This window comes from Scardinius erythrophthalmus (assembly GCF_964197995.2).
Source record: "Scardinius erythrophthalmus genome assembly, chromosome: 22".
Classification (NCBI taxonomy): Eukaryota; Metazoa; Chordata; class Actinopteri; order Cypriniformes; family Leuciscidae; genus Scardinius; species Scardinius erythrophthalmus.
The window spans coordinates 31,718,871-31,738,708 of NC_138242.1; the positions used below are offsets into that span (position 1 = coordinate 31,718,871).

The 19,838-nt window shown below is 36.6% G+C and overlaps 1 protein-coding gene across 1 annotated transcript; it reads left to right on the forward strand.

Moving 5' to 3' along the window:
* The first annotated feature begins 831 nt into the window (after positions 1–831).
* rheb (Ras homolog, mTORC1 binding) lies at positions 832–16,882 on the forward strand. The gene is made up of 8 exons (XM_081352252.1): positions 832–1,122; positions 7,217–7,288; positions 9,677–9,744; positions 9,989–10,071; positions 12,009–12,065; positions 12,379–12,426; positions 15,146–15,227; positions 16,107–16,882. Exons 1-8 carry the CDS (start codon positions 1,071–1,073, stop codon positions 16,197–16,199), a joined length of 555 nt encoding a protein of 184 aa, XP_081208378.1. The 5' UTR covers positions 832–1,070; the 3' UTR covers positions 16,200–16,882.
* Positions 16,883–19,838: the final 2,956 nt, after the last annotated feature.

Here is a 19,838-nt window from a genome sequence, read left to right on the forward strand (position 1 = left end):
TTAGTGTATACCAGACTTCAAACATCTGCTTCAACTTCATTAATTATTTAATGCACGTATTTAATGACAGGAAAATTAACTGGATGATTATAAAGAGTTATAGTTAGTCTCAGTGAAATACAGTTGTCTTAAACGAAGACATCAACCTGAAGAACCACTAAAATCCGTATACGGATCCTTACTGATGTTTGTGCCGTTGTTTTCCTGCCAAAAATGATGCCACTTCCTGCAGGATGATGTCATTACAAAACTGGATTTGTCTAAAGGGATTGAATGGTGCAAAGTAAATTAATTACCAATTAAAATTATATTCCAAAGAAAACATTTTTTTTTGTTTTAAATTTTGATTTCAGAAAGAAAAACAATGCAGATTTAAATGGACATACTAGCCGTCTTTATGTTAGAAGTGCAGATAAAAATTAACATCAACTCAAAGTGAATTATTAAAATAATTATTACCCGCCCTATGCTTCTGTTAATTGTGACAGAGTACATGTATGATTTGAATTTTTTTTCTTTTTTTAGTTTGATAATTTATTTTATATATTAAGATAAATAGCTAATGATGGAAATGTAGGCTAATAGTTAAAACAATCGAACACCAGTGGCACGTACATTTCTTGTAATGTCTTTTAAAAATTGTTCTGCACTTCTTTTCAAATCTGAAAATTGTAAAACGCATTTCTGTGTTTAATCTGGCGTCTCATCATTGACAACTGTAGTCATCCAATCACATTCACAACTATAGAACCGTTGAGACCCGCTGAGCCAATGGTTGTGCTATTAACAGCGAAACGTCCCGCCTCTCAGGGCGGGCTCAACCAATCCAGCGCGCTCATTCTTGCATAATTAACGCAGGCTTGCGGTGGGCAGTGACGCAGAGTCTGAGACTTTCCTCGTAATTTATCTAAAAAATCGCTCCATTCGCCGGAACGGAGAAATTACTTTATCCCATTCAAGCTTCACGACGCTGTAACTCTATACTGGACCAAATCCATGTGATTTCGTTTCTTCCAGACAGCACAAGCCCTCTTACATGTGGATATTGATGTGGTAGGGAATAAATAAAGATGCCGCAGCCGAAATCGCGCAAGATCGCCGTCCTGGGCTACAGATCCGTCGGTAAGTGCGCGTTGCTCGTTGCGTAGTGCGTTGCGTCTTATGTATCGTTTACATCAGCTCTTTATATTTCCCCGCATGCATGAGAGTCGTGCGTGTCGCGTGAGCTGAATGTCACCCCATGCGCGTGATGCATCCGCATCCTTTAAGCACGAGCTGATGTATGCATGCTTTGTGACATTTAACATATTGTAATACACCCTCATGCATTTAACCCCAAACTTAATTAGCCTTTTCTGTACTATTAATGCAGTGTGATGCTGTTCTGCAGATGCATGCAGGCCTCGGTCCAGTGTCAAAGTGCTTATACTCCCTGTATTCATTATGGTTCATGCATTTTCATTCTTCATATCATGAATACATATGTTAACACCTTATAGAGGCCTGTATTCATTTATAGTAGTTTCATTGCATCTATATAGATGCCCTAGATCACTAAATATGATAAGTAACCCTCATACTAACATTAAAAGGCAGATATATTTTCGTGTGAATACTCAATTTATACATATTTAAATTGGTATACTAATATAATTAGTTATTACATTATTTCTGAGTCATTCAGTGATTGTGGTGTGATGTTGTGAATGAGTTTGGATGCTGCAGGTTTATCCTCACTGCACCCGATATATCAGCCGATAATTTGATCGTTTCGAGATTATCGGCCAATAACTGACATGCTTTGGCTCTCCTTATATCAGCTCCTGCTAACACGCTATGTCAATGAATGATGCTTGTTTTTAGTTATTTTTGATGATTTTCAGTAAAGTGTCAACATGTTTGATTTCAGTTTGTGTCTATATCTCAGTTGCTATATAAAAAGCTCATTTATTATGAATTCATGGATAGGACACAGATATGATTTCAAACATGAGCGTTGTGTAATTAACGTATTCACTGTTCAGTGAGAGTCAGAGTAATAATTCACCTAAAAATCAGTGTCTGAAAATAACACTTTTTTTACTACTCAGAAAATTTGACCTTCCTCAGCAGATCTCATTTGATTTGATGTTCAGATTGAATAAAATGAGAGTTTTTGCATTGTTTTAATTCTCTTGACTATCCAATCTCGAATATCCAATCAATTGAATATGTGAACTCTCCATTGGGGATTAAGAGTTGAATTAGAGGGGAAGGTTTTCAGTACAGCTTGATAACTTGTAAGTTATTATATGAGTTCAGAAGACTTAGTTTGGAGCTTGACATTCATTATAATTCTGGCCTGGATGTACAGGATGCAATATCTGACTCAAAATATCAAACTCTGATTCTCCCCACTGGAGTTGGATCGTGATATGGTGGATTGTATTGTGTCAGTGGGCATTTAGAGCAAATGTGTTCTCTCTGCAATAAAGCGTTTACACATAACACGTGTGTGCTGATGTGTGTGTGACGATTCCTTGCAGATCACAGCTGAGAGAACATGCCAACATCACATCAGGACACACTTGAGTTCCTTCAGGCTTTGGGAACTGTTCCTCCTCATACATTCATGCTGGTTTCATGAAATCATAACCAAACCTCAGCATGCATATGCACTGCACTCAGTTTCAACTTTTAAATCATTTTCAGTAATATATAAATTAGTGATGCAACAAAAAGATGAGACTAAAAAATAAAGTTTTGTAATAAAATGTGGGTAATTGATGTTAATATCTTAATGTTGTTCAGAATGTCATTTTCTCAGGTAATAAATTAGGCTAAACTAGTAAAATTCTCTATTTCAACTGAGAAACTAATTTTATATATTGCTACTCATTATATATACAACATCATTTTTTGTTCGAAGATGCGCTAATTAAACGTTACTGTTTCATTATTTTATTTTCGTATAAATATTTTTGGTAGCCAGAAGTTTGGTGCTTTACCCATCCATTCATCCATCCATCCACTTATTCATCCACCTAACCATCCACCCATTCATCTATCCATCCACCCGTTCGTCCATCCACCCATTCATCTATCCATCCACTCATTCATCTATCCATCCATCCATCCACCCATTCATCTATCCACCCATCCATCCATCCACCTATTCATCCACCCATTCACCCATTCATCTATCCATCCACCTATTCATCCACCCATTCATCTATCCATTCATCCATCCTCCTATTCATCCACCCATTCATCCATCCATTCATCTATCCACCTATTCATCCACCCATTCATCTATCCATCCATCCATCCTCCTATTCATCCACCCATTCATCCATCCATTCATCTATCATCCACCCATCCATCTATCCATCCATCCATCCTCCTATTCATCCACCCATTCATCCACCCATCCATCTATCCATCCACACATCTATCCATCCACCCATCCATCTATCATCCACACATCTATCCATTCATCTATTCATCCACCCATTCATCCATCCATTCATCTATCATCCACCCATCCATCTATCCATCCATCCATCCTCCTATTCATCCACCCATTCATCCACCCATCCATCTATCATCCACACATCTATCCATTCATCTATCCATCCACCCATCCATCTATCCATCCATCCACACATCTATCCATCCATCCACACATCTATCCATCCATCCACACATCTATCCATCAACTCATCCACCCATCCATCCACTCATCCATCCATCCATCCATTCATTCTCTCAAACTGTTTTTGAGTCTGATTCGCCAAAACTTAATGCAGAAATAAAATCTGTCTGATGTAGATTTGGACCTGTAGTGAAAATGTTTCATGAAAGCATGCAGGAGAAATAAATGTATGTTTTATGTTTGATGATTTAATGAAGCTGTCAGCTCTCATAAGGTTCATCTCAGGCCTCAATATGGCAGATGCATGTGAACTTTATATAACATGACGTATGTTTTGACCTCCAGTTTTGACTCGATCCAGCCGCCAGTTCTGCGTTCGTGACATTTCTGGTTTTCAGCTCAGTCTATGGCAATGCCGTAACCTTCACTAGTCAATGCTAATGAAAACCTTTGAGCTTTATTCTAATGATGCACTCAAGTCTTTTCAGTTTGATTAAATAAACCATCCATAAACTCTATTTCTTGATTTCCAAAAGCAATTGAATGTCTTTTCGAGCAGAAAGTCTTTAATCCGTCTGGTGTTGGAGTTGTACAGTATCCCTCTCTCATCACAGACTCAGTGCTGTGCGTTGGAGGATCTCTGGTGTCCACTTCACTGGTCACTGACTAAACGCCGTCCGCCCACATCTCTGCTCGGTTTGCGGGGTCACGCGCCGGCCGATCAGAACTATATGTTCCTGATGCGTTTGCTCCTGTTTCAGGGTCTATTTATAGAGCTGATGAGGAAGGATGCTTGAAATCTGATGCGCTTCCATTAAAATGGAGGGAATCAGGGCTGAAGCTCTGGAATGGCTCTACCATCGAGAAATGCTTGTAATGAACAACTGAAAAGTGACCAATGAAATAGATGTGGCCTTACACTGTTTAAAAAGTGAATTAATATTCCTGGTCTTATTGTGAATGATTCATCAGTGACGTTATTCTAACAAAAAACAATATTCGTCTCTGGATCGACTTTGTTTTTTCTGTTGATGTCATCAATCGCTTACTTTTACAACCCTCCAACCTTTTCTCTCCATTCTGCCAGAGATGTTTTATGGCATAAGGACAAATTTTTAAGGACTTGGCCTACTTTATTAGATGGACCCCCAAAAAATTGATCAAGAACATTTAAAGAATATTTCATAGAGTTGTATATACAACATTTTTTAGACTTTTTTTTCTAGGTTGAATTATATAATATGTTTGTATTTATTGTGTTGTGTTCGTTGTTTGAGTGCTTACCTGTGAAACTGTCATAGCAATACATTTAAATTAGGGCTGTCAATAAATTAAAATTCTTAATCATCACTTGTGAAATTAAGCATACACCATTTATCTTGTTTAAAGGATTAGTTGACTTTCAAAACATTTTTTGCTGATAATTTACTCGCCCCGATGTCATCCAAGATATCCATGTCTTTCTTCAGTTGAAAAGAAATTAAAGTGATCACATCTCAGAGATGGTACACGACGAGCATTTGTGGTTAAAAAGTATTTTTTTAGAAAAAAAATTCTTTCCTTTTTCTATTTTTTTTAGAAAATGACCGATTATTTCGCTAGATAAGACTCTTGTTTCTCGACTGGGATCGTGTCGAGACTTTGAAGCTGCACTGAGACAGAAATTTGAACCTTCTTTGAACATTGGTATAGTTGGTTGCAATTGAAGTCCATTCTGTGTAGAAAAATCCTGTAATGTTTTCCTCAAAAGCTTTCATTTCTTTTCAACTGAAGAAAGAAAGACATGGATATCTTGGATGGGGTGAGTAAATTATCAGCAAAACATTTTTTGAAAGTGAACTAATCCTTTAACACATTCATTTTGTCATCATTTGCTGTATCCAGCAAAGTAAACTATCAGATTGAAGGGTGATTCTCACAAAATTGAATATTTTGTAAGCTTTTTTTCAAGGTAAATTTAGGTGTCTTACCAAATGGACACTTGGAGACTCCAAAAGGACACCAAATAACCAAATGATATAAGGAATACACATGGAGATGCCAAAAAAAACTAACCAACCGCCATGACCTGACTGCATTTACCTACTACAGTTCACAGATCCATTCAGAATTACTAAACACAGCAACACACACACACGACAGATAAAAACATCATCCTGAATGTGTGTGGAAACAACATGAATGTAGTGAAATGTGTCTCTGCATAAATACACTGTGTGATCAGTACGTCCAGAGCACACATACGGTTTGTTTCCACTCGATTGTTGTGACTCGTGTGTGTGCTTACTGTACGACTCCTGTACGTCACCGCAATCATCTTTACCTTGATCACAATCCTCATCCATCAAAACTTTACTAGCGAGGCGCTGGTTTGCATTTCAGTGCTTCAGTAATTTATTTGCATATGATTTCAATTAATCGCATGCATTAACGTTGACAGCCCTAATTAAATACAACCATTCACTTGTAAATATATTTATATGAGAAGTCATAACACCCAATATGGCGGCTGTAGCCCCGCCTTACATTTTAAAAGAGCCAATCACCTTTAGAGTGTGAGAGGCTGTTATTTAGTATCATTTGAGCTGAAGAGACACAGTTGCTACAATTGTTGCGTTTTATTTCTGATTTGGAATGTTATTTAACTGTAACATTGACAAACTTGTTACATTTTTGGAGTCTTTGCCTTTGGTCATTCCCATAAGCTGTTGAGTGGAATGACTTTAGGAATGTCTGCTTTTCACAATCTAGTTTATTCCTGATGGGTAAAATATTTATTTCTTTGTTTTCATTGAAGATTCTCCTGTTCTCCCGCATCTCTAGTCTGAACATGTTTGGATGTTCCTTTTGAATGATCAAACACACTTCTGTCCTTCAAAGAGCTGCACTTCCATTCCGGAATGTCCCGATGTTCCTGTGGGCTTTTCCCGGTGAATGAGAGCTCGCATTTACAAATCCTGGATGCGGAGAGGAACTCGCCGTTGTTATAGCAACAGGCTCCAGGGCAAATCTGCCCACACACTCATTCTGTGTGTGTGTGTGAATGTCCTGCGTTACTACCACTATGGCAGTTTCATCACAAACGCTCTGTTGAATGGGAGTGTGTTTAATCGTGATGCATTCACATGCAGAGATCCAGAGAGCGAATCACATGAAACCAGTCCAGAACCCGTCTATATCACGTTTCACCCCAAAATCAAAAGAGGAAATAAGGAAGAAATCATATTATTCATAAAGAAATCTAAAATAGATGTTTGGGATTGACATTTTCTTGATCTATTAAGATATTTGTTATTTTGTTTGTGAGATATGAATTGTTTCATTTGGCATTATGATAATGATTTCTGCATCATTGTGTCAATCTCTTAGGTATGAATCTATGCATTTAACTCTCTCTCTATATATATATATACTCAGTGAGCTGTAGGTCGATCATGCATTATATAACTGAAGAAAACTACACTCAGTATTATGTAATGTGTTAATGCATGTTATAGTGTGAAGTTGACGTTGTCTCGTGATCTGAAGGTAAAGATCATCTTTCACGCTCTCTGACTCTGTTCTCGTGTTTCTGTGTTTCAGGGAAATCCTCCTTGACAATACAGTTTGTGGAAGGCCAGTTTGTCGACTCCTACGACCCCACTATTGAAAACAGTAAGTCAATCAAATCATAACCGACTGCATGATAATGATAAGAATAATAATTATGTAGGGTTGGGAATTGAAATTCAATCGGTGAAGTGATAAATGACCATAGATGATATACTGTATATTTCTATTGTCTTCTCGACAATCTCAATTTAATAGTATTTACAGCACCTAACTTAATAAAACATGCTATAAGGATTACCTCAAAATGTACATCTGTATGCAAGTTCGAGGAACTTTATTTAAATGAAATGCATACACCTCTTTAGTTATTGTCACGTGCCAGTGATGGTCCCGTCGCCACACGCTGCATTGGTTGTGAGCCCTGCTCTACTACACATGACTCATGAATCAGTTCTTCATAATGACTCAGATGATTCTAAAACGATTCACTCACTGAATCATTCTGGCTGATTACACAACATCTGACTCACTGAACCGCACGTCTGACTCAGTATGTGTGCACTAAAGAATTGTTACTGAGTTGTTGACATGACTCAGCATTTAGTTTAAGTTATGCGAAGTTATGTCACATATATGTTTCACATTGTGGTTGATTTGGATTAAAACTAAGATTTGTCTTTTATGGCTTGTTGCATCCAGGCTAGTTTGGACATTGTCTGTTTGCTTGAATATATTGACCGTATGTTGACCTCCTGTCGTGTGTGTGTGTGTGTGTGTGTGTGTGTGTGTGTGTGTGTGTGTGTGTGTGTGTGTGTGTGTGTGTGTATATAAACGCTGGTTTTCTTCATTCTCCTCTTCATCTGGCTGTATGACACAGAGCTGTTGGCAGGATGATGTAAACTCTGGAGGAAAGCCATGTGTGTGTGTGTGTGTGTGTGTGTCTTGTTTAGTTGTGTGGTATGTGAATGGCGGGCTGTATAGATGTAAATGCATGTGACTCTCGAGCAGCTTCAGCGTTTCTGCTGCTGATTCCAGACTCAGTGAAGATACACACCAGCTTGAACTGCTTCTGCTCGTCACTGTGACTTTGAGGAGCCGCTTTAAGTAGACCAGATGTTGTCTGATTAGATTATGATGAAATATTTTTAAAGGGGCGGTTCATAACACAGATGTCCTTCAGTGGAACAGTGAGTGGACTCACGGGGGTGGGGCTTGAGTCGTGTGGGTGTGGCTTCCTCTGAGGTGACTCCACCCCCTCAGTATTATTTGCTTGTGCTTTTAAGGGTCTCGAACGCATCGACTCTTGATTATTGTAATTGCAAAAACAGTGTTTCTATGGAATATTTTCAGCAGGGTGTATCTAATAACTACATTTTCAGGCATTTTGAACCAATAATTCCTAAACCAATGTTCCCTTTCTTTTATAAATATTTTGCATAATTTGTAAAATAAAACCTTTTTTATATAATCTTTATATATACCTCTTTATATAATTTTGTGCATGTTTCATTTTCTATCATTTTAATTATTTTTATCAATAGTTTTAAATCACATAAAATACTAGCCTGGTAATACCAGACTCTGCTACTTCACTTTGCTTCGTAGAGAGAGTCTGGAATAGCATAATAGAGAAGTGTTTTCTCTCTCGCGGGGGGGCGCTTGTCTGAAGTTTAAAATCATTGGTTACCCGTAAGCCAATCACATAACGTTTGGTTATGGCGTGTGTTATGCGCATGCTCAGCCGCATCTAACTTTCACTGTAAACACATGTATGATGCAAAAACTAAACCATCGAGCGAAATACCGGAGTGAACATGGCTGTGAACAACTTTTGCAGATTATGTGAAGTAAATCTACGCAAGTACGCATCCACCACGGTACAATCAGCGTCTACGTCACGGCTCTCAGCCCGCCCTCTGTTCGTTGATTGGCCGGCTGTTTTCAGGCCGGTGGAAAACTGAAAGATACGCTGCTATCTCAGACTGACTACAGGAGCGAAATGAAATTAGCGGAAGTAGGAAGTCTGACGTAGTCAGGCTAATAAAATACACCTTCCCTTATATAATAACAACTTTATATTAATCAACTGCCCATTTATATAAATACATTATGTAATATATATCTAAAATAACATATTTTTGCTAACATTCAAAAGTTTTTTTTAAAAGATATTAATATTTGTATACTTTTTCAACACTGATAATAATCAAAAAATTTTCTTGGCCATCAAATCATCATATTAGAATTATTTCTGAAGGATCATGTGACACTGAAGACTGGAGTAATGATGCTTTGATCACATAGAAAACAGCTGTTTTAAACTGTAATAATATTTAATTTTTTCCCTGTATTTTTGATCAAGTAAAGGCAGCCTTGTTGAGCAGAAGAGACAGTAGTTTGTGTATATTTATACGGTGATTAATGTTGGCGTATTGATTGCAGCTGCTGATGTCTGCAAACTCTCATCTAGTGTTTTATTTCTCTCCGCAGCATTTACGAAAATGATCACAGTGAACGGTCAGGAGTATCACCTGCAGCTGGTCGACACGGCAGGACAGGTGAGAGCGCTTTACTCACACGTCTTTACAAATAAACCAGTTCAGTTGACCAGGAAAACTGCAGGAATCTCAATACACATTTTGATACCACTTAATGTAAATGAAAATTGGAAATGTTGAACTGAAATAAAACAAGTTGAAGTACTACTTAAAAAAAAAAGTTGTAATAAAAACATCATGGCATGAATAATTAAATTTTTGAATGCATCATCTCTGAAGTGTGTTTTGAATCTTCCTCTTTCAGGACGAATACTCAATTTTCCCTCAGACCTACTCCATAGATATCAACGGTTACATTCTGGTGTATTCAGTCACGTCAAATAAAAGGTAAGTGTGCAGAAGATTACTCCTGATGGTTTTATACACTCTCCACTGAGACTCCATTTGAGACTGATTCCTAAAGGATGTGTCTCTGTTTAAAGAGGTTATGCGTAAGAATTTTCATGTATTAATCGCTTTTTTTGCTAATATGCAAACAGCTTCCCAGAAATGTTACTGGGTCCCAATCCTGGGATGTGTTTGCGTTCACACAGAAGGTTCTCTAGCAAGTTCATGGCCGTTTTCTGGGATCAGCGCTCTATAGTTTCAAATACTCAGATCTATATAGTCTCAAATATACTTAATAATAAAACTGTCACAGTGTGATTTGACCTCATGTGTCAACATGATGCCGTGAATCGCAGAGCTGGTGAAAAACATCCACATCTCTATGATCAGATGCTTTCTGAACGTCTGTTTTCTCACCGCTGGCATTTCTGTTGTTTATTTTGTTATTGAGAGGAAATCACACAGTACATATTTACATATTCATCCAAATGTCGGTTTCAGCAGCGTCTGGATGTTCATGAACAGTATATCGCTGTAACTTCTATTTACTTCTAAGCAAAGAACGAAAAATACCTTGGCCGTGAGTATATTGGGGCTTTGAATTGTACATTACTGTGCACGAGTGCTGCTGGCTGCAGTTCACTTCACAACTTTCTGAATTCTGCATAGAGGGCCCTATTTTAATCATCTAAGCGCATGGTGTAAAGTGCAAGTTGCAAGTGCACTTAGGGCATGTCCGATACCACTTTTGCTAGTTTAACGACAGGGGAAAATGGTCGGCGTGCATGGTCTAAAAGTGTTGTCACTATTTTCTTTAATGAGTAATAAGTGTGTTTTGGGCGTAACGTTAAATAAACCAACCAGAGACTCATATCCCATTTCCTTTAAATGCCAGGTGCGCTCGCGCCATGGCGGATTCACTATTTACATGGCGGAATTTGCAAGCGGAAAAACTGAACGCTTCTCTAGCGAGGAAACGGAAGGTTAAAGTGCGCAAGCAGAACATCAACGGGACAAGTCGGATTCCACCATATCTTTATGTACACAATATTAATCTTTTACATTTTAATCCTTTTATTTTTAATATTTGGCATGTTTGTGTGCTGTTGCGCATCCCTGTGTGTTTAATAAGCAGAGTGTATGCGCGTTGTGGACCGCCTATAGGCGCACATTACTAATGCACTCTTTAAATAACAAGAAAAATATTGCGCCATTGTGAAGATGAAAATCATTGTGAAAGTCTTCAGCTGCTGAAATGTGTCTGATGTCCATCAGAATCCAGTGTATGAATAAAACATTGTGTCTGATTGAGTTGTCATTTAGTTGCTCTCATCTCCTCAGACTCTCAAAGTGATTATTAAAGCATAACGTACTGTACTTGAGGAACTCTTTCAACTAGCGCTTAACGCAAGACATGAGGTTTTATTTTTGGTGAAGATTGTAAAGCGGAAACAACAATCCGTGTCAGTGTTTGTTCATGATTATCTTCGTCTCCAGATATTAGATGATGTTAATTAAATTATAATGTCACTCTCTTTTTGACTTACACCCCGTAACCAGTTATTAAATATAACCATCCAGCCGTTAAATCGTGAAGCAGTGCTGACGGTCTGACTGCGTTTTAAAGTCTGAATATGTAAATGAGTGTGTTTCCATAAGTCCTTCATTATAAAGTGTTTAAATTCAGTCGCCGGGAGGTTTAAAGCCCAAGGACATGATGTGACTGTAATCAAGAATCGTTCCACGAGTGTTTTTATGAATAATGTTTTAGAAGGATGATGGGGTTTGTGCCACTATCTATGAATAATGCAATAAACCACTAGATAATTTAGTGAATTTATTGTGATTAATCACCTCTGCCTGTCTCTCATTTATAAGCTGTTTATAATCATCTGCTAAATTCCCAATTCTGATCCGTCTCTCCGTTTTCTCTGCAGTTTTGAAGTAGTAAAAGTTATCCATGAAAAACTGTTGGATATGGTGGGAAAAGTACAGTAAGTATTTATATATAAGCAAACTTCATGTAATTAATGAGACTGGAGTTGTGTTGATAATTAAGGCTAGTATATTAAAGTCAACATGAGTCATTTTACTTCCATAATGTGTTGAAAACACGATATTTAATAAGAAAGATGTAATGGGAGTGATTAATCTTGATGAATCATTCATAATAAAGCTGTATTAAGAATATTAATGAGGTCAGTTTTGACTGTAATGATGAATTATCAGCAGAATAAACAATATTTGCATGTGTTAAACTATCTGTTATAAACACTCAACATTAATGCCGCAATGTCCTTTTCCTAGAGTACCCATAATGCTGGTGGGCAATAAGAAAGACCTTCACATGGAACGGTACGTCACCTCAGGCTATTTTTGCATGAAGAGCGTTTGATTAATGAAAGCATGTGATACTCTGTTCCTGATACGTCACATGATGATGATGATGAAGATGAAGATGATGATGATGTGCTTCAGCACTTTCACGTGTTCTGCAGTGCAGACGCAGATGCTCTGACCTAAATTAAAGGCAAATTAATCTTTCTGCGAAAAAACTACAATAACCCTGAAGTAAAGACGTCGTCAGAAGAGAGACACTCCAGCATACTTTTTAAAAGAGTACTTATTATGGAAATAATGTACTTTAAAAGAATATAATCAGATCTCAAGCATATCTTTCTCAATTTTCCCAGTTTTGATGTTTTAAACATGAATGATACAGACACTGATGACTTTATTTTCTTCATGATATCCGCTCAGTCAGTCATCACTAGTGCTAGTGCTCATGTTGATCTGATGAAGTATTCAACTTTTCCACTGATATGACCTCTTGTGAACAGTATTTCAGACAATAGTTGACTGGGAATAGAGAGGAAAGGGTTTGCAGGATGTGATGTAATCTGAGTAAATTCACCTCGTTGAGGCGGAGGAATAACCCGCTGTCAACATCCTTTACTAGCGTTTCCTTCATAACGCGAGCGTAATCTGAGCCTCGGGAGGAATGATGGGACAGTTATTCCTGCAGTGAATCCTAACGCTACACAAACATGAGAGGAAGAAATTAAACGCCTGATGATTCAGCTTCCGTGTGAATCTCGTGTTTCGTGCGTGATCTGTGGTGTATCAATCCTGTGAGCGTCAGGATCCGGTTTAACTCACTGATCCGGCAATCATTCGTGTTCATGTCTGATTAATGAAAAAACTGTACAAGTGATTTTTTTAATAGGGCTGTGCAATGATTAACCTCAATTAATCGCATCCAAAATAAAATTTTGTGTTTACATAATATATGTGTGTGTACTGTGTGTATATATATATATATATATATACATATACACACATATGCATGTATTTAAGAAATCACATGTATACATATCATATTTAAGAAATATTTGCATGTGTATATATATATATATATATATATATATATATATATATATATATACACACTCACCTAAAGGATTATTAGGAACACCTGTTCAATTTCTCATTAATGCAATTATCTAATCAACCAATCACATGGCAGTTGCTTCAATGCATTTAGGGGTGTGGTCCTGGTCAAGACAATCTCCTGAACTCCAAACTGAATGTCCGAATGGGAAAGAAAGGTGATTCAAGCAATTTTGAGCGTGGCATGGTTGTTGGTGCCAGACGGGCCGGTCTGAGTATTTCACAATCTGCTCAGTTACTGGGATTTTCACGCACAACCATTTCTAGGGTTTACAAAGAATGGTGTGAAAAGGGAAAAACATCCAGTATGCGGCAGTCCTGTGGGCGAAAATGCCTTGTTGATGCTAGAGGTCAGAGGAGAATGGGCCGACTGATTCAAGCTGATAGAAGAGCAACTTTGTCTGAAATAACCACTCGTTACAACCGAGGTATGCAGCAAAGCATTTGTGAAGCCACAACACGCACAACCTTGAGGCGGATGGGCTACAACAGCAGAAGACCCCACCGGGTACCACTCATCTCCACTACAAATAGGAAAAAGAGGCTACAATTTGCACGAGCTCACCAAAATTGGACAGTTGAAGACTGGAAAAATGTTGCCTGGTCTGATGAGTCTCGATTTCTGTTGAGACATTCAGATGGTAGAGTCAGAATTTGGCGTAAACAGAATGAGAACATGGATCCATCATGCCTTGTTACCACTGTGCAGGCTGGTGGTGGTGGTGTAATGGTGTGGGGGATGTTTTCTTGGCACACTTTAGGCCCCTTAGTGCCGATTGGGCATCGTTTAAATGCCACGGCCTACCTGAGCATTGTTTCTGACCATGTCCATCCCTTTATGACCACCATGTACCCATCCTCTAATGGCTACTTCCAGCAGGATAATGCACCATGTCACAAAGCTCAAATCATTTCAAATTGGTTTCTTGAACATGACAATGAGTTCACTGTACTAAAATGGCCCCGCCCCCACAGTCACCAGATCTCAACCCAATAGAGCAACTTTGGGATGTGGTGGAACGGGAGCTTCGTGCCCTGGATGTGCATCCCACAAATCTCCATCAACTGCAAGATGCTATCCTATCAATATGGACCAACATTTCTAAAGAATGCTTTCAGCACCTTGTTGAATCAATGCCACATAGAATTAAGGCAGTTCTGAAGGCGAAAGGGGGTCAAACACAGTATTAGTATGGTGTTCCTAATAATCCTTTAGGTGAGTGTATATATATATATATATATATATATATATATATATATATATATATATATATATATATATATATATATATATATATATATATATTAATATTTTATATATATATTATATATAAATATTAATATTTTATATATAAATAACATTTATTTCCTAAATATATACATGCATGCTTGTGTATTTATATATACAAAATAATTATACACAGTACACACACATATATTATGTTACTCCAAACTTTTATTTTGGATGCGATTAATCGTTGCACAGCCCTATTTTTTAATCTGAGAGGTTTCTGGCTAAAATAAATGTTAAATAAAGTGTAATTTAAAATGAGTGCAGATTTGCTTGTGCTCTGTAATGTCTACCATGTATCTGAAGCTGTACATGTGGTCATGTGTCTCTCAGTGTCATCAGCTGTGAAGAAGGCAAAGCTTTGGCAGAATCGTGGAACGCAGCGTTCATGGAGTCCTCAGCCAAAGAGAATCAGGTAATGATGCGTTTCCTGTCCTCGTGTTTCCTGAGGAAGTGCTGTATCTGCTGATGACTTCGGCGTTACTCTCAGAAGACCATCATCGATCTCCACTCTCTCTAATGCTCAATAAAGTTTATCCAGCCGTCAGTCTGCATGCATTACTAAATTACTCGCTCCATCTCTGATCACTCTCCTTCAGCTGACGTCAGTCTCTTATTATTCAGTCTCCTGTCGTCTGTCAGATCTGAAGATGCTCTTGTTCCTGAAAACACATTATTTAGACCTATATTTAATTGAAAAATCAATTTGCATTACGCACAAACTAATAAACTTACTGCAATGCATATTTGTCAGTCATACATAAATGAAACGGGTCATATTTCTTCAATAGTACAAATAAACATCATGTGTTTTAAATGCAAAAAAACATGTTAATAATATATTATCATCAATAAATCCAACAGAATATTGAGTATTCCACAGCTAGACATATTTTGACCATGTTCATACTTTGGAACTTATAAACTTAAATGTTTTCACAAGCAACATATTTTAATAAATGCATTTCTGAAATGTTTCTAAATTTCGTTAAATTTAAAGATGCAAATAGTTAATAATAAACTATGCCATGATTTTTTGGAGTGCAGAAAACAGACAAATATGATTCAAAACATTATGAGTTTCAGTTAAATAATCATGTCATTGATTGCTGCTGTTTTATTATATTGCTACATTTATATTTGCTTTTATGCTATTATTTTCCTTTGATATATTTTGCTTAAAAATTTGTTGCTGTTTTAAGAATTTTAAATTAATTTGTAGGGCTATTGGTGAAGCAGGATACTGATCGAAGATCTTTTGTGTGTGTGTGTGTGTGTGTGTGTGTGTTTGCAGACGGCGGTGGAGGTGTTCAAGAGGATAATTCTGGAAGCAGAGAAGATGGATGGTGGTGCTCCACAGGGCCGGACGCCCTGCTCGATGATGTAGAGAACCCCGCCCTCTTCCCACACCGACCCCGCCCCCTCCCAGCCTGGCCCCGCCCCCTCTCCCGCAGTCTGCCCTGCCCACTGGAGAACGAGCACAAACTTTTCTAGCAAAGCATGTTTGTTTCAGGCTGGTGTTTGGGCGTCACTGAGCAGCTGTGCTTTTGTGTTTTGGTCTAGTTTAAGGTTAAGACGCGGTTAGCTGTAGGATTAACTGAGTTAAAGACTCTTAATAAGAAATGTTTGCTAGAAAAGTCTGTTTATAGAGCCCTCCTGCCCCGGCCTGCACCACAGCACTGGACACTGGGATATCCCTCTACTTGAAGTGGCTAACTGCCTGTTTTCCTGCATTGACATTTTCTTTTTTTACTTCATTTAATTTTATTTTTTTAAGTTGTGATATTTTTTCTTTTTATTTATTCTGAATCTTTCTGTGACATACATGAATAACACACACACACAGACACACACCCTCTGCTTCATATCCATTTTGCATCTTCAGCCTTATGTTTTCATTCAGCTGTTCTCTACCTCTCATGTTCCTCTCTGTCCCAAACCCTTTGGAATTTGTATATCGTGTTTCTTAAACGGTAATTATGGCCAATAAAGTTGGCAGCATTCATTCAGTAGTGAATGTTGTTGGACTTTTTTTGATTGTAATCATTAAACGCAGCATTTTGTTTCACTATCACTGGAGTCGCTTGCTGTGATTTACATAATAACACAATTAATAACACAAATGAGTATGCAGTTTCAAATTAGTATTTATTTTCTTAATCATTAATACACAAGAGACTTTTTAGATGCCAAATATTGTTGAAATTAAAAACAGTGCAACATATATATTTAAAATGTTATCCTGGTACTTACAGTTTAAATAAAATATATCAGTAATGGAAATTTGGTGAGGTAAACTGTTTGTAGAGGGGAAAATGTCACAATGCAAAAAAAAAAAGTCATAAGGCAGATAATTGGTTAAATTAAGGTGCAAATGCAGTATGTTCAGTAAATAAGGGAGCTGATCAATCAGGTGAAATGATGTTTAAAGATGCTATTTGTAAGAATACATAAGAATTTTCGATTTTATTAATTTTATTTTCGATGTTAATCGCTTTTTATTGCCAAAGTGTGAACAGTTAGTAACGAAACTTAACAACGAGACCTTCTCCGAGTCTGACTTCCTAGGTTGTCTGTGACTGATTTTTATGTGAAGGATTCGGGACGTTTTTGCCGGGAAAATCAAGACGTTTACGCGCGCTATTGCAAACACATGGAGACATGAATGTTCAGGATAATACCGAAAGAGCTTTTTTTATACTGTAATGTCAATGTGTAATGCAAAGAAAGGGGATTCATTCAAACTATAGTCAGATCTAGGCTAGTCTCAAATATATATAGGCCTATATATATATATATATATATATATATATATATATATATATATATATATATATGTTGTGATTTTACCTCATCTGTCGACATGATGCCTGTGAGTTGCAGAGCTGATGCAAATAAAAAGTCATCTAAACGTCACTCGACAGCATGGACGGCTCTGCAAAGGTATTTCCATCTTATTTTAAGGAAGAAGTTATTGAACGAAAGAGAACCTCGCCGTGAGTATACCATTACCGGGGCTTTGATTCATGTTCATGCAATAGTCTTTTAAATGGGTGAAGAAGCACAACATTAAAAGTTATGATGATTCCGAAATTCGAAGGAAGATTAGAAGCAATTAATTATGATTTCTGTTTTGTGAATTATTCTGAAAATTTTCAGTAACGGTATAAAGTATAGGCTACATATGATTTATATACATAATTATATATGGGTGTTTCTGCAACTTCGGGCACTTTTAAGTCCCAGGAGTGAAATTTTAAATTTATGTTAAAATTTGTCATTTGATGTTTCATAAATATAAACGTAGTGTCAATACACACCTTGACATAAAAAATAATGAATAAATAATATGATTTAATGTAAAATTATGAAGCATTTATAGGTCCAAACAGCATTTTTGCTCATGTCCCACACCCGTGGTTTCAATGTTGAGATACTTAAAATTAGCTCAATCTTTTACAATATGACATTATTTCAAATGCAATTGTTTAATATACAGATTCATTTACAGCATCTTAAAATTCTTTGTATTATTTACTGATCATTTTTGTGATTTTTTTAACTAAATGTGTCTGTCCCGCACTTTTGAGTCCTTACCGCAACAATGAAAAAAAGCTTTTATTATGAAATTTTATCGAACACAAACAAGTCTAGTTTCTATGGAAACAGAAATTATCACTTGAGCACATTGCTGACAGACTGGGCCACCACACTACCTCACTCACAATATATCAAATAAATAAGGTAAACATCATCTTTTCTGCTCTAGTATTTATTGTGCGTCCTTACCATTCAGCTTAATTATTGTGTATTTTGAACTACATTTTAAAAATAAATGTATATTACTGTTGAATTCATGTATATTAAGATGCTAAGAGTCAAAACTAATGTGGTAGGCCTTGCTAGCTGCCAATTAGCTAAAATATTAGCAAAAATGTCATTTCCGCAACATGTCTTTACCGCAGCAAATTTAGGTGTTGCGGTAAAGACATTGTGTTGCGGTAGAGACAAATTCAAGGTTTACTGTATATTAAATTACAAATATTCAGTTTATTATTAGTACTGAAGTATATATTAGTGTATATATATTAGTATATATATAAACATGCCATTTTTTACATACATTTTTTTATTTTGTCCTTACCGACACAAGATGTCATTACCGCAGCACTGCTCTATTTTCATTTATTTTCACATTTTCATTTGCAAAAAAATATTTTTACACTTAAGTTGAGATGATTAACACATTGAAATTGCAACATCTGTCATGAAAAGTTAATTATGTTATCTTTTGTGTGTATGGAAACAATTGACATCTAAGGTTACTGTAAATTGTTTACATAGCATAGAAAAAAACCATGAAATTCCCTATTTTGTATATTATTTTTTAATATCAGTATTTACAAAACTGCATAAAATTTGAAAAAGGTATTTAAATATATAATTTTTTTATAGAAATTACTAAAGAAAAATGTATAAAATGAACGTTATTGTAATGTTGCGGTAAGGACACTTTTTAAGAAGATGACCCGAAAAACATAAAAAATAAACATGTTCCAGATTAAAATCTTAACGACTACATTCTATTTTGTGTACATTTTTATATGTATTACAGACTGTGATGGTTAAAATTTAAATTCATAGAGGTTGATTTTTTTTAAATTGGGATAGTCAAAAGTGCCCGTAGTTGCAGAAACACCCATATATAGCCTATAGGCTACTATATAAATCATATGTAGCCTATAATGTATGTATACACTCACACTGTTGCCATCCTGTTAGTCTTTTGTAAAATCCATAGACAGTAAAAGAAAAGTAAAATCCCTTGAATGACACTATCCTCCAGGAAGTGACATCACTTTGGAGGGAAAACAGCAGGATGATGAGTTATGAATGGATTTGATCAATTCTGGGATGTTTTGTGTCTCTCCAAATATATCAATCCTGTTCAATCAAAAGACTCAAATCAGTTTGATAATATCAACATTACAAAATAAACTATATGTGAAATGGTATATGAAAATTA